General features: G+C 42.7%; 1 protein-coding gene across 6 annotated transcripts in view; it reads left to right on the top strand.

Annotated features, from left to right (window-relative positions):
* ERBB4 (erb-b2 receptor tyrosine kinase 4) overlaps positions 1-14538 on the top strand; it is a 757628-nt gene that overhangs the window by 508173 nt on the left and 234917 nt on the right. For all 6 annotated transcript variants that reach the window (XM_083399758.1, XM_083399756.1, XM_083399759.1 and 3 more), the window contains one exon: positions 10149-10283. In XM_083399758.1, the coding sequence (XP_083255884.1) occupies positions 10149-10283 (135 nt within the window). The remainder of the gene's footprint in view (positions 1-10148; positions 10284-14538) is intronic.

Raw genomic sequence — 14538 nt, 5'->3', positions numbered from 1 at the left:
GGGGCGGAGATTCAGATGGAGCTTCGCCGGTCTAAACCCTAGACGTGGAGCTGGGGCGCTGTGGCGTGATAATGGAAACTGTACTTCAATAAAGACTTTTGTACATTACTACCGGCTAGCGTTGGTCCTCTGTGAGCTGGGACCTGGAGCCAGCTCTGACACTTACGTTTTCATTATTTCCATTGGGACCACAACTGAGGAAAAGAATATAACTCTCCATCCCTACCCATTGTGGACCTGATTCTGATTATTCTGCACACTCTTTCTCTCTCCTACCCCTGAAGATTATTTTTTTTCCACGCCTGCGTGCATTCTCCTAATTAATATTATGTCTAGAAGAAGATCCTGCTGGATCCGGCCCGTGGCCCATCTAATCCAGCATCCTGTTCTCCCAATGTCTAGCCAGAATTTGAGCCCAAGAGCCGCCCTCTCCCCTCCTTGTGGTTTCCAGCAGCTGGGATAATATGGTGTAACAGAATATGTGTTTTAATGTTGGATAGGGCATGTGAGGCCAAACTGCTAATATACATTACAAATTATTTATTGAAGAAGAAATGGAATGGAGGTTTCCCTGAACTAGCTCTTCCCCATTTCCCACTCTGAGATTAGCACCAGTATCACAGCCAGGCAAGATCTGGTTCTGTGTCTCCAGTATCTGTTGCCTACATTTACAGATAATCAGGCTGTGACTCCTTCCACCAGCACAGAGAGATTCTCACTTAATGGTCCAACATTAGCATGTGCCGAAGGACCTTGCTGATTCAGGGTAAAGTTATGTTGAAGTTGCTCTATTTGCTGAATAATGTATCAAATTAAATAATTGCTATGGCAGATTGATCCACTTTAAGATGATTGTAGAGGGATGCCAATTGGTTTATCTTAGATCTGAATAATGCAAGTTTAGCAGCATGAGTGATGTCCTTGGATCAAATTATTTAATAACAGGATAGACAGTGCTGGGAGTTCATATTTTAATCATACATCTAAGCTTTTAAAACAAGCTGTATGGTTGTTTCAAAAACAACAGAAGAAAAAGCACTAAACTGGAGTTCTAACCCCACTTACCTGGGAGTAAGCCTCACTGAATTAGAGGACGTACTTCTGCATAGACGTGGTTCGGCTTATGCTGTAAGTTGACTTGCATCTTTAATATTCCCTTGCCTGCAGCATTGGTCGCACTGTGGATATTGCATTGGCGTTCATGCTTTAACACTTGTCCTTTTGTCTGTGGTTACATTGTGAAACCAACCATTTTGAACCAAGGTGGATATGGCAGGGCTTTATAACCCTTGCAGTGATACGGGCAACTGCATATTATACTGAAAGAAGAGACTTAGATTGCAATCTAGGAGAAAGCCCCATTGAATTGAATGGATTGCTACAGCTGTTTCACACATTCCTTTTTAAAAAGTGTGCATGTAAAAAAATGCAAAGTATGAATGTGAGAAACACCTATTTGCAAACACATCTGTCTGTAAGCTTGTTAGAGAGAAGTAGAATAAAGTGCAGCCATGTGTCCCTTTGAAGGCAACCCTGAGTGATGTGCAGAATGGTCTTAAATATCCATGTAGGCAATTTGGACCTTTGCAGCGGGTGGGGAGTACGAGCACCAGCCAGGGTGCTTGGAAGAGTATACTTAAAGTTCTAATTCTGAGCACCCAAAGCTTTGAGGGTTGGTTTTTTTTTATAAAAAAAAAAGATGATGATGATGACAACACTTGAACATTAGACAAAGCTGCATACTGTGGATTAATTGCATGTTTTACTTTTGGGGTACTTATAATGCAATCCTATGTATGTCTACTCAGAAGTAGGTCCTATTGAGTTTGAGTTGTCTTACTGCTAGATTGCAGCCTAAGGATCATTTCTGATGTTCATGCATGGGTGCTGGTTTTTATGTAGCCGAAAGAACACCATCCATGCAGAAGTCTGACCAAGGTTCCTGCAGGATTGAAGGAAACCCCAGCATCTCCAGAAATACAAGAAAATCTGGTGTAGGAAACCCCCAAGGGGAACCCCCCAAACAGTCCAATAACTACTATATATAATACTATGTAAATAATACCACACAGCAATGCAAATCACAAAAAATGTGCCAGAATGTTTCATATATGTTGGAGATATATATAAAATATGGAAATGTACATTTCCCTATGTTTTGTGGCGATGTCCTTGTATAAAAAGCAGTAATGGTCAGTTATTGTCAGGGGTGCAGCATTGGGGGGGGGTGCCAGGAGGGCCGTGGCTCCAGGAACCCAATATTTGAGTGGGAGCTAACCAGGTGCCCCCATGCAGGTGCCCCAGCATGGCCCGGCCCAGTGTTCCTCTACGCCCGCCAAGGGTTGCGTTGACCAGCTGGGCTCCCCCCTGCACAGATGGGCAGGCGGCTTTGCCTAGGCACCAGCAACCGAGGCTAAGCTACTGGTTATTGTAAAAGAGGCTAAGAAGACAGAAGATACAAGACTCAATTAAATCTACAGGCAATATTATTAGGAAAAATAAAAGGACATACTAGAAGGAAACATACAATATTAGTTGTGTCCGTGTTAACCATGGCATGTGTGTTATTGGCAAATGCATGGAAGTCAGCTAATTCCACCTGCTCTCAGTTGATGGTGGTGGAGTATCATATTAAGGCAAAGTATTATGGCTGATAAATATTTGTGGGAAGGCAGAAACAATGCTATCAACATTTTTCAGGAAATCCTGAGCTTAATTATAGAATTTTGAGCATTACACATAGGATTTGACTACTTAGAAGGCTTTGTTGGCATGTTTTTCTTGTATTTGAGTTGATTAATTTGTTAATATGATATAATGTTATTTTCAAAAGACTCATTTTAAACAAATAAACAAACAAAGGCTGGCCATGCTCAATGACTACAGAGCATGGATGGACTATTGTGGCGGAAATGGAAAGCCAGGTGAGAAGAAGATGGAAAGGAATCTTGTGAAAGAGGGCCTGGCTGAGAGGTAGAAATGCTGAAAGCAGGAGCGCTCCACACTGTGTGTGCTATATGTGCTACAGGTGCCACTTGTTTTTGGTTATTTTAATCTTTTCCCTGGAAATGTTCTCACTAGTCTGGAATCCATGTTTCCTAAAATGCATATGCTCACAGAATTACAACACTGTGGTAAAATCCTCTCACATGTCTGCAGTGGTACCTCGGGTTAAGAACTTAATTCGTTCTGGAGGTCCGTTCTTAACCTGAAACTGTTCTTAACTTGACGTACCATTTTAGCTAATGGGGCCTCCTGCTGCCGCCGCCCGATTTCTGTTCTTATCCTGAAGCAAAGTTCTTAACCCGAGGTACTATTTCTGGGTTAGCGGAGTCTGTAACCTGAAGTGTGTCTAACCCAAGGTACCACTGTATACATATGGAAAAAGTAAGTGCATCCGTCTAAGTTCTAGCCTAATCTTCTCTCTGACAATATTCTATAGAACTGGGGGTGCTTTTAAAAAATCCCAGGGCTGGCCCCCCCACGAAGCAGAAGGAGGCAGCAGCCACTCCCTCCCCTCTTCCTCCTAGGCTCCCTGGTCCTGCCTTTCTGTTGGGAGACAGAGCTGTGTGCCAAACCACCGAGGTTAGCCTTCTGCCTTCAGGACACCCAGTTAGCAGGGTTGAAGCAAGATTCATCTGCCAATCCAGCCAACTTTAGTCCCGGGTTACCACAAATCAAAAGCAACTCCCAGCCTGCTTTCTAGAGGCAACACAAACCCATTGGAAGACTTATTCCCAACTTCACATTTGGAGCAGCCGAATTATTTGTTTTCTAAGCTGCGCTTAATGGGAAGTGCTATGTTAAACACACACACACACACACACACACACTATATGGACAATATTTTCTTTATTGACATCTGCCTTCAAGTCAATGTCACTAAAGTTTGGGTGCTTTTCTTGCAAGTCTTTGTCCGCTTTTTCACTAATGACCCAGATAATTGTTACTTTAAAAGGTTTAATCCAAGACTAGCCCAGACACCTATTTGCCACTAAGCATGCACATCCTTGAGCTTTTGCTTATGGTCACTGGACTGAAAGAAAGAAGGCTAAAGTCCTCGTTTTTATAATCACACTTCCCTTGCCTCCTAATACAAATGTGACATTTCAATTTTTGGTGCTTTATAAATCATCTGCAGCAAAGAAGAAAGCCCTGATCTAGGTCAGGAAATCAGTGCATGAAAGCAGATAGCCACATCCATATTATGTTCATGAATCAAGGACTGTGGGACTAAAATGGATGCACATCCAAATGCAAATGTCGACTCTGCCTTCCCTTGCCTTGCCTTCCTTTAATTAGTTAGATAGTTAGCTATTTAGTTGTTTGTTTGTTCCCAATGACATCCTGCTATGTCTGGTTACTCACAGCTTCGTATGACATGGGGCTTCTGATAGTTGATAAGCTGTCAGTTTCCAGTCCCACTTGCATTCAAAATGTAGCAGCTAGCATGGGCCTAGCCAGGAGTTTTGTGCTGAGGGGGCAGGCTTTTGTTAGAGGGGCAGAACTTCAGATTTGTATTGATTTGTACTGTATTGATTTAGGGGGACAGCTGCCCCCACCTTTGGCTACACCCATGGCATCTAGGGCAGGCATGTCCAGCTCCCAAGAGACTGTGATCTACTCGCTGTATAAAAAAAACCTGGCAGTGATCTACCCATTGTCATTGGAGCGAGGAGGAGCGTGTGTGTGTGTGTGTGTGTGTGTGTGTGTGTGGATTGCCCAGAATTGTTGAGCTTTTTGGAGAGAGATTTTAGCTTTCCCCTCATAAATTTTTGTACACAATAAGGATCCCACGTTCTGCCAGGATCAGCCGGTGATCTACCGGTAAATCACAATCTATTGTTTGGACATCCCTGATCTATTTGATTACAAATTCTGAAAAACAACATTGGCAACAGCATAGCAAAATAATTCATATTGGGGTTGCCATGGAGTTTCATAATTACCCAGACTGGGCAACAAATTCTGGGGTCTACCCCCATGACTCTGAGGGAGGACTTTTGGTAGCCTCACGAAAATCCACACAGGAATAAGGAAGAGACCACTTAAGCAAAAATCTATGGCTCAGGCTACTAAAGAATATAACATGCATGAAAAGCAACAACCCAACTTTCATTCAGTTTCCTAATCTGTGTCTCCAAGAAGTGCTGGCGCCCGAATTAATTAGAACAGAGGGAAGGCCTGCATTTTTCACTTGCCTTTTCCTGCCAACTTGTTGGCATCGTCAAAAGGCTGCCTGCCTTTCTCCTTCTGGTTTCCTTTTTAAATTTAATGTTATCTCTTGCTTTCAGTGTTGTTGTAAATTAAAATTAGTTGTTAACTTTAGGATGATGAGGTCATTATAATGCAACTCTTTTGTATATTGATTACATTTGAGCTTCATTTGTTTAATGCGTCATAGGGTTTAATAGGTCTTTCCAAACATCCCTCTCTCAGTGTAGGAGGTGGGGGAACAGAGAGTGGCAAAATAGATGGAAAGCAGATGCTCAGTTTAATTTGAAACAGTCGACTGAAATGGACTGAGCCACAGGCAGTTTACACTATCTGAGGAGGACCTGTCCTGTGAGAGGAAAAAAGAGAAAAATGACAACTGGGAGAAAGGCATGAGCAGCGCAGACTTAACAAATCAGGAAGAGAAGAGCAGCTATTAAGGCCAAATCGGAAGTTGCCCTCATCCCTGTCAACAGTGTTACCAACTGCATAAAAGATGAAACTCTGGCATGTGCACTTGTAGAGGTCAAAGGCCTGGTGGGTCCAAGAGTGGTACCTGGTGGTGAAGGGGAAGAGGAAACATGGTTCCTCTAGGGCCGCCTTCCCCAGCCTGGTTCTTTGTGCATTGTTTTGGGTTACAGGGAGCCTCCGAAGATCGTGCGAAGCAGCTCTTCCTCTGGCGAGGAGGGAAGCCCCGCCTCCAGTGGGGAAGGGATACAGGGATCAGAAGATGCTAGAGAGAGCCGCAACACCGAGCCTGAGCAAAGCGGGGGCGAGGCAAGTCCCCCTTTGCCAACACCCTCTCTCCGCAGTCGGTTTGCGCGCAGAGAGGGGAGGAGAAGGATGGGGGTCAAAAGACTGTTATGCTGGGGAAGGTTTAAGGACCGCCCACTCCCAGATTCTGCTAGCGACTGAGCAGACTTGAGACGCTCTGCACTGTAAATGTTTTTGTACAGATAATAAAGCCTGGAAAAGACCGGGGGGAGTCTTGCCTGTTTGCTCTCGAGCAACCACGCACGCACATAACAGTTATGTTTCAATTTGTGTATTGGTTCAAAAAGGGTGAACTGGGTAGTTAGCCACTAAAATGCCAAGGAAACTGAATTTCTCCAGTTTCCCTATGAATTAGTACCCCAGTCTACAGATTCTCTGCAGGAGGAAGCAAGACAAACTTGAGTACGATCATCTCCATACACTTATCTCTCACTGATGGTTTTTTTCTGTTTATGTCCTGCTTTCAAGGCCTAGGCCCTCACAAAGCAGCTCATAACAATATAATAAAAATATGTTTAGAACAATAACAACTCAATTTTGAGTAATAATGATCATCAGGTAGAGCAAGTTCCTCAAAAAACCTTGAGGGGAAAAATAATACGAAGGGATTCCCTAACCCTACAGGTCCAACCAAGTATTTTTGCTAATCATATTTGAAAATCTGGTGAATTTTGAGATGATTGTGTACCCAAACAACACAAGCTTCTTTTATATATTCAGATAGTGGGGCGGGATATTTCATATAAATTTGTAAATGTTCCGTTGAGTCTGAATTTCAGTATGGTGCTCCATGTTTGTGAGCCATCTCTTTCATTAATACCAGATTTTGATGCAGTAGGTTTAAGCAAACCTCATATTAATGCAATGAAATGAGAATTGTTGCTAATCACTAGACTTCCTTGCAAATCCCACCTTTGTTGCAGTGCAAAATTGCTAACAGATGTTGTGTGCATCATAAGAATATCCATGCCCATGCAGGCTGATCATACGCTATGCTCCTAATCTGAATCACTTGTTTTGTGTGCTTATCTATATAATAGCTGTTGTGTAGGTTAATCCCCTTTTCTGTGGAAAAGCCAAGCTCCTTTTAAGCCAAAGGTTTCCTAGAAGTGAATGTCAGTACCTTTGCCTGATTAATACGGTCAAGGGGAGGAAATTATACAAGACTGATATTAAATGCCTCATTTTCATCTGAGGCTTCTGCTTCTGGAAATGCAGGAAGTGAAGGTTAGATTTTCTGATGGCAAGCCGTGTTTTCTCTCTTTGGGCGCTAGTGCTGTGCACCTTGCTTCTTGTCTTGATTTGTAATTGGCTTTGTAATTGTGAGCATTCAGAAAATGTTTGTCCGCATTTCAAAAGTTCCTGGCTTGTCATGTACCCTGATGTTATCAAAGGTGGTTTATGTATTATCTTATTGCCCTCTGGGAATTGTAGATAGCTTTCCCTCGGCCTGCATTCACCCCAGGACACCACCCCTTCCGTACACAGAGCGTCAGTTTCAGTTACACTGCATAATTATGAACTATACATTTGTTTCTGAGAAGAGTTCCTGGAGATGATGCGCACTTTTGTCTTGCTATTTTTGATGTATTTGTTACACAGCACAATCTTATGCATATTTATTTAGAAGAAAGTTCCTCCTACTCTGTGAGTTTTATTTTCTTGTAAGCATGTTCAGGTTTCAGCCATAGGACATTTAGATCCCACCTTTCCTCCAAGAATCTCAGAGTAGTAGTCGTGCTTCTCCCCCCCCCCCCCCGGCCACCATTTTATCCTCACAACAATCTTGTGAGGTAGGCCAGACTGGGAGATAGTGGCTGGCTCAAATCCCGCCGTGAGTTTCATGGTACAGCAGGGATTTGAATCCTGGTCTCCTTTCATTGTAGTCCAGCAGTTTATCCACTGCACACAAAGAATATAAAATATTTTTGGCTATCTAACTGCACGTAATGCTTGAGACTAAGATCACTAGTCTATATCACACTTTACTGGGAGTCAATCCCATTGGAATGACTTCTGAGTAGGCATGAATCCAGACCCTCCAAATGTCCCTATTTTCCAGGGACAGTCCCAGATTTACAGAAGCCGTCCTGGTTTATGATTGGATCCCACCATGTCCCGCTTTTCCTCAATGTCCCTATTTTCATCGGAGAGATGTTGGAGGGTATGTGCTTAGGTTTATGTTTGTGTCGCTCTGCCACAGCTGTGGCCCATCTGTTGGAGCAGGACAGCCTAGGGAGGGCCTAAGTTGCTCTTCACCTCAGTACAGTGGTACCTCTGGTTATGAACACTTCTGGTTACAAACACTTCTGGTTACGAGCTCCACCAACCCGGAAGTAGCTGCTCCTGGTTGTGAACTTTGCCCCAGGATGTGAACGAAAATCGCACGCCAGAGGCACGCACGCAGCAGGAGACCCCATTAGTGAAAGTGTGCCTCAGGATAAGAACTGTTTCAGCTTAAGAATGGACCTCCCGAACGAATTAAGTTCAGAGGTACCACTGTAGAATATTTTCCAAGTTAGCTGTAGACCAATGCTCTTCTTATCATGTATGAATTGGGCCTTGTGTATCATATGCTACAGTAAAATTTTCATTTCTGAGCACCACTCTCCTTTAGTGCCACCCACTCTTTTTGTTCGCTCTTCAGCTTGACTCCTGCCTTTAGCTGAGGTGGTAGCAGCTGTGTTCAGACCCAACCTATGGCTTTCTCTAGGCCACTGCCGGGGGGGTGGGGGTGGGAGGTGCAGGAGCTACTGCCAGCCATTATCCTAGTTATTGTTGGTGTGCTCCAGGGGTGGCCTCTTCTCCCCCTGCAACACCAGGTAACAGTTATGTGGAATTCAGTTCCCCTTTTCACGTTCTCTTAGGACTCACTTTCCCTTTAGTATTTCAAAGTCCTGCACCTGAAATGGCACTTGACTTTCAGAGAATAGGAACGCGTGGACAGTTCTCCTGATGGAGAGATGGAGAAAGTGGTACCCCCCCCCCCAAGGATCTGTATTGGGACATGTGCTTTTTAAGTTGGTCATAAACGATCCAGCATTAGGGATGAGCAGTGAGGTGGCCAGGTTTGAAGAAGGGATTAAATTGTTCAGGGTCATAAAAACAAAAAGAGATTGTGAAGAGATCCAAAAGGACCATTTTACATTTACTGAATGTAAAATGACCAATGCAATTCTGTGTAAGCAAGTGTAAAGTGATGCTTGTAGGGGCAAAATGTCTTAATTTCATCTATATGCTCATGGGGTCTGAACTGGTGGCGACTGGCAAGGAGTGGGGCTTTGAGGTTGTAGTAGTTAGCTCAGTGAAGACCTAGTGTCCAGCAGTTGTGAAGAAGGCAAATTCCATGCTAGGAAATGAATGGCAAATGAAAGTGCGGATATGATATCATAATGGTGTTATACATATCTATGGTGTGACCACACTTGGAATACTGTGTACAGTTCTGTGTACAGATCACCTCACTTCAAAAAGGATATTGTAGTGTTGAAAAACGTTCAAAAAAGGACGGCAGACATGATCAAGGCAGTGTAGCAATCCTCTATCAGGAAAGTTAAAGTTAACATTTGGGACCTCTTAGCTTACGGAGAAGGTGAGCAAGAGGAGATGTGACTGAAAATTATGTATGGCATGGAGAAAGTGGAAGGGGGGGGGATTCTCCCTCTCTCATAACACTTGAACTCACCAGCATCAAATGAAGTTGAAAGATTCCTGACAGACAAAAGGAAGTCGTTCTTCACACAGCACAGAGTTAAACTCTGGAACTTGCTCTTGGAGAAGGTAGGGTTGGACACCAACCTGGATGACTTTAAGAGAGGATTGGAGAGATTTATGTAGAATAAGGCTATCAGTGACAACTAGCTACAATTGCTGTGCTCCACGGTTAGAGGCAGCAATGCTTCTGAATGCCAGTTGCTGGAAACTGCAGGAGAGGAGGGGGCTGCTGCTGCTGCTGCTGCCAGACCCACTTGAGGGCTTCCCCCAGGCATCTGGTTGGCCATGGTGAGAACTGGATGCGGAATTAGATGGAACACTAGTTTCGTCTGGGGGGCTCTTCTTAGGTTCTGAATTCTGCTTGAATATTCTAACATGACCACATCCCACCATCCCTTTGTCAAATGTCCTTAATATATGTGTTTTCATCTTTCTCTTTGGTACAGAAATCTTAAATGGAGGAGTATATGTTGGACAGAACAGATTTCTTTGCTATGCAGACACTATTCAGTGGGAAGATATCGTTCGTAACCCTTTGGCTTCCAACTTTTCTGTGGTTCCGAAAAACAGCAGTGCAGATTGTAAGTATTGACTTTGTTTTCCACTCTTACCGCTTTGCCATTCTCACGCTTATTCAGGTACACATCTACTTTTTCTTTCTGTGCTTTCTGTAACATCCATACATTAACAGTGCAATCCTGTGCATGTTTACTCAAGTGCACTAAGTCCAGTGGGACTCATGTCTTGGTAAGTGTGCATAGGGTTGCAAAGTAGGTTTCATTATGATTTAACCATTCAAAAAACCTGCATGCTTCCAAGGTTCTTCCCCACCCTCCATTTTCCTTTCTTTTTTCCCCCTCTTTCTTTTTTACATTATCCGTAACCTTCCTTTCCAACAAACTGCCCAAGGTTGCATTTCATGCTGAAAGAAACCAGGATCTGAAGCCCACTTCAAAGACGCCATTGTTTAGAATTCCACTGCGAGGGCAAAACCCTGGTTTGTCTTAATTGCAGTTAGCATTGATACTCACAAACTGCTTAACCATTTCTTTCATTAGCCTTGAATTCAAGTATCACGCAACCAGATGCCAGCTGTCCAAGTACCTTCTCATTTTGTTTAAATGTTCCATCTCCCTCTCTTGAGTTATTTAACTGAAAGATAGCGAATGTAGTGAGCTCCAGATGTTGTTGAACTCCATGAGCCCCAGCCATCATGGCTAACAGGCAGGGATGATGGGAGTTGTCCAACAACATCTGGAGGGCACCATCTTGCCAATCCCTGGTTTAACTATATACAGGGTGTTCCAATTCCCATTTGAAGCAATTCTCACTCTGTTTATCCAATGTTTCTGAAAGGCTGAGGTGTGCAACTAGCTGCCCCTTGCTCTCTTCAAGTGTCCTGATTCTATCCTGCATTGGTGATTTGTCTGACGTGGCTTGATTATATCATCACTTAGGAAAGCAAATCAATATATCCTGTACAACTTTAACTGAGGGTGGGGATAACATCTGAACTGGAATCTAAAAGCTTTACTTGGTTGCTGTACTTTCAGTTCCATATGCAAGCCCTGCAACTGTTTTGGGACTACAACTCCCATCATCCCTAGCTAACAGGACCAGTGGTCAGGGATGATGGGAATTGTAGTCCCAAAACAGCTGGAGGGCCAAGTTTGGCCAAGCCTGCAGTCTAAAAGCCTAAGCCTCAGTCTAAATCCTGAGTTTGAAAAGTTGCCACTTTGAGCTACAAGGTGACAAACACGGACATACAACATTCAGTCTTAGTTCAGGTGAGTCTCTAGTGCCAAAGGAGGGCAACTATCCACTCTAATTTTTCAAAGGATCCTGAATCTTCTCTTCTCTTGTTAGCAGTTGGAATCCTATATGCTGATGTGGTCTACATTATCACAGTCAGGTACCCCCAAAGCCTTCACTTAAATGCAGAGCCTTCTTCATTCACCATATGCAATTCTATAAGACTTAAAATATTGCTTAAAATATGGCTGAATCAGTATTACCAAGGTATTTGAACTTCAGAGGACATCACAGAAAAATTGTGGCTCTTTAAACTTTGTGGGGGAAATAAGTGGACACAATCCACATACAGGTTTTCAAATGCCTGCATTTAGTTCTCTGTGTACAAAATATAGAAAAAATACAATTTTTCTACAATTACTCAGAGAAATAGAGGAGCCATGTTACCACCCATCAAGAGTTCAGAGCAAGATGTTGCTCAGTTTTACAAAAGTTTTAAGACACAGCATTGTTGTATTCAAGTTTGTAAAGTTTTGGACTAGGTGGGGGGAAATGATTGGAACACTAAAACTGCAGAGTGATCATGGTGTTAGGACAGTGGGCAACCTTCATTTCTAACACATTGCTGACCCAGAACTTTTCAAGGTTAACATAAGCAAAAGTTAAGGTCTGCATCCTTTGGAGAATTGAAAAGGAGATTGTGCTGTTGTCTGAAATAGGAAAGTGATGCAGCCTAGTGGTTATGACGAATGAGGAATGCACCAGTTCAAAACCTCATAGCTGCATTACGAGTATAATAATGCTGATCACTTTCACAGGGTTGGTGTAAGGATTATAAGAATGCCTGTGAAGGAGTTTGAATACTCTGTGGCCAGACTGGTTGGGGCTGATGGGAAATGGAGCCCAACAACTTATGGAGGGCCTCAAGTTCCCCTTTCCCTCTTTAAGACCCAACCTCACTTGATGATGATCTGGAACCTCAACTGCAGGACAAGGTGCCTTCATCACCATAAACCGTTGTGTGAAGGAGCAGTGGAAAGTCAGTGAAAGAGCAGGAGGTAATGCCATACCGTATTAAAGAGCTGAATTTGTTCTTTTAGTCTGCTAAGGGACAGATTTCCAAAAGCTCCTAAGTGGTTTAGCAGCACACGTCCCATTGAAAGTCAATGGAATGTGTGATCTTATGTTACTTTTGGTATTTTTGATAATCTTGCCCTCTGAGCTTGATGTCCAGATTTCAACCCTTCCTGATTACCTAAATCAGTGGTTTATGTTGAGACATCTATATTCTACCAATGCCTGGATAAATGGCTGAGAAAGCCTAACCTGCCAGAGACAGATACAAGATCTGCATCTCCCAAAAGGAGAGAAAGCATTAGTCATTACTAGCTTATTCAGTTTATGTGTCTTGGCCATGAACTTCAGTAGGATAAATGAACCCAAGGATATGTTGATATTTAACTGTACCTAGCACACAGGTCCCCTCTACACGAGAAATCTGGAAATGCTGCACTCTACCCTTTCTTGTTTTGGGGAATCTTTTGTGGGAGTTTAAGAGGGAGCATCTCAATGCTTTACACTCATCTGTGTTATGAAACTGTAACATTAAATTTTGGGTGAGTTGTTTCCCCTAAAATCTTAAGTAAAATGGTGAACTGGCTGTCCTCTCTTCCATAAAGCTGTAGGGAAACAAATATAGTAACAAACTAGTTTGTGTTCCTTTAAAGTTCTTTGGGGTAAAACAAATTTCCCCAGCTGAAACCTGCTACTCGTCTTATATACAACCTATGCCGTTTAGAACAGCATTTGATCGCAGTAAAACAAATCACCAGCAGAATGTAACAGCAATACATTTTCTCACCTTGGCTGACAGAAAATGTGAAGTGGTGACTAATTCCCATTCTTAAAGTCAACTCTTGCCTAGTATATCATTTCTAATGCAGCTTTAAATTGCAAGCTGTGTACCGAGAAAGTGACATTCGGAACAGTAGATGGTGAACACGTTTTTATTGTAGAGTTAGGTTAAATTATATCCCTTTATTAAGGTGCAGTCAATTAACATTTTAAATACGTTTGTGCTTGGGGAGTAGGGAAAATGCGCTTTCACAGACAGGGGCCCCTGAATCATTGCGACAGGTGTCAGCACACAATACCAGCCATAGAAGCTGTTCTTTCACAAAAACAAAGGCACAAATCAGGAAAGTATCATACAAAAACCTCTTTTGTATGGAAAATTCCTCAAGTGCTCACAAAATAATGTTTTAACCGCCACAAGTGTTTTCTCAGCCGGGAAGCATAGCCAATAAATGCTGAGGAGAGAGCCAGTGCTCCCCCTCAAGTTGTTAACCATTTCAAAGATACGCACTTATTTGCATTTCCTGCAATTAAAGAATATGAACTGGGAGTATAATTTGCTTTAGAAAAATGGCAATGGAAAGTGGGTGGTGGGGAATGGAGCAATGTCAATATTTGTTTTCTTTTAAAAATCCGTTTTTGCCAAGTGCTGGAGAATGAAAAGAGGGAGGAATGTGAGGCGGAAAGTAGACTTGCAGAGTTTTGGCATTTCAGATAGGGAATTTAGTAGCCCCCTGAAAGCATTTCATGTGAAAAAGAGCTAAAAAAGGTGAAAAGGCTTCTTTGTGCTCTGAAGTACCAGTGGATATAAAAAGCCAACTGAGGAAGAATTTCAGCAACAGGAAACAGACCAAGCTTTTGAGTGCCTGGTGACAAAAAAAATAAATTACTGGATTTTCCCAAAGTTTTCCGAAAGTCTAATCCTTGTAATGTCAGAGGGTAGGATCCTGCTGTACTTTATACATGCTGAAATACTGATTTCAAAGGCATGCCTACATGTGTACTCCTGTTTCAAACATTCTTTACTCCAGAGTTTGAAGAATCTCATTTTATTGGGCATCCACACATGGCCAGGCCAGTTGGGCAAATGTGTGTAAATAGGCTTACCTCTACTTATGTTGCTGGAGCAATTATTGGCAAATTTTGTTTTTTAATTATGATTATTTATATATATTCCACCTTTCCCCCAGTCTGCAGCTTATGGTGGCTTGCACAGATGAAATAGAGAAA

Source organism: Podarcis tiliguerta (genome assembly GCF_965153285.1).
Source record: "Podarcis tiliguerta genome assembly, chromosome: 1".
NCBI lineage: Eukaryota > Metazoa > Chordata > Lepidosauria > Squamata > Lacertidae > Podarcis > Podarcis tiliguerta.
The sequence above is the reverse complement of the archived record's forward strand: the minus strand, read 5'-3'. Positions and strand labels throughout refer to the sequence as shown.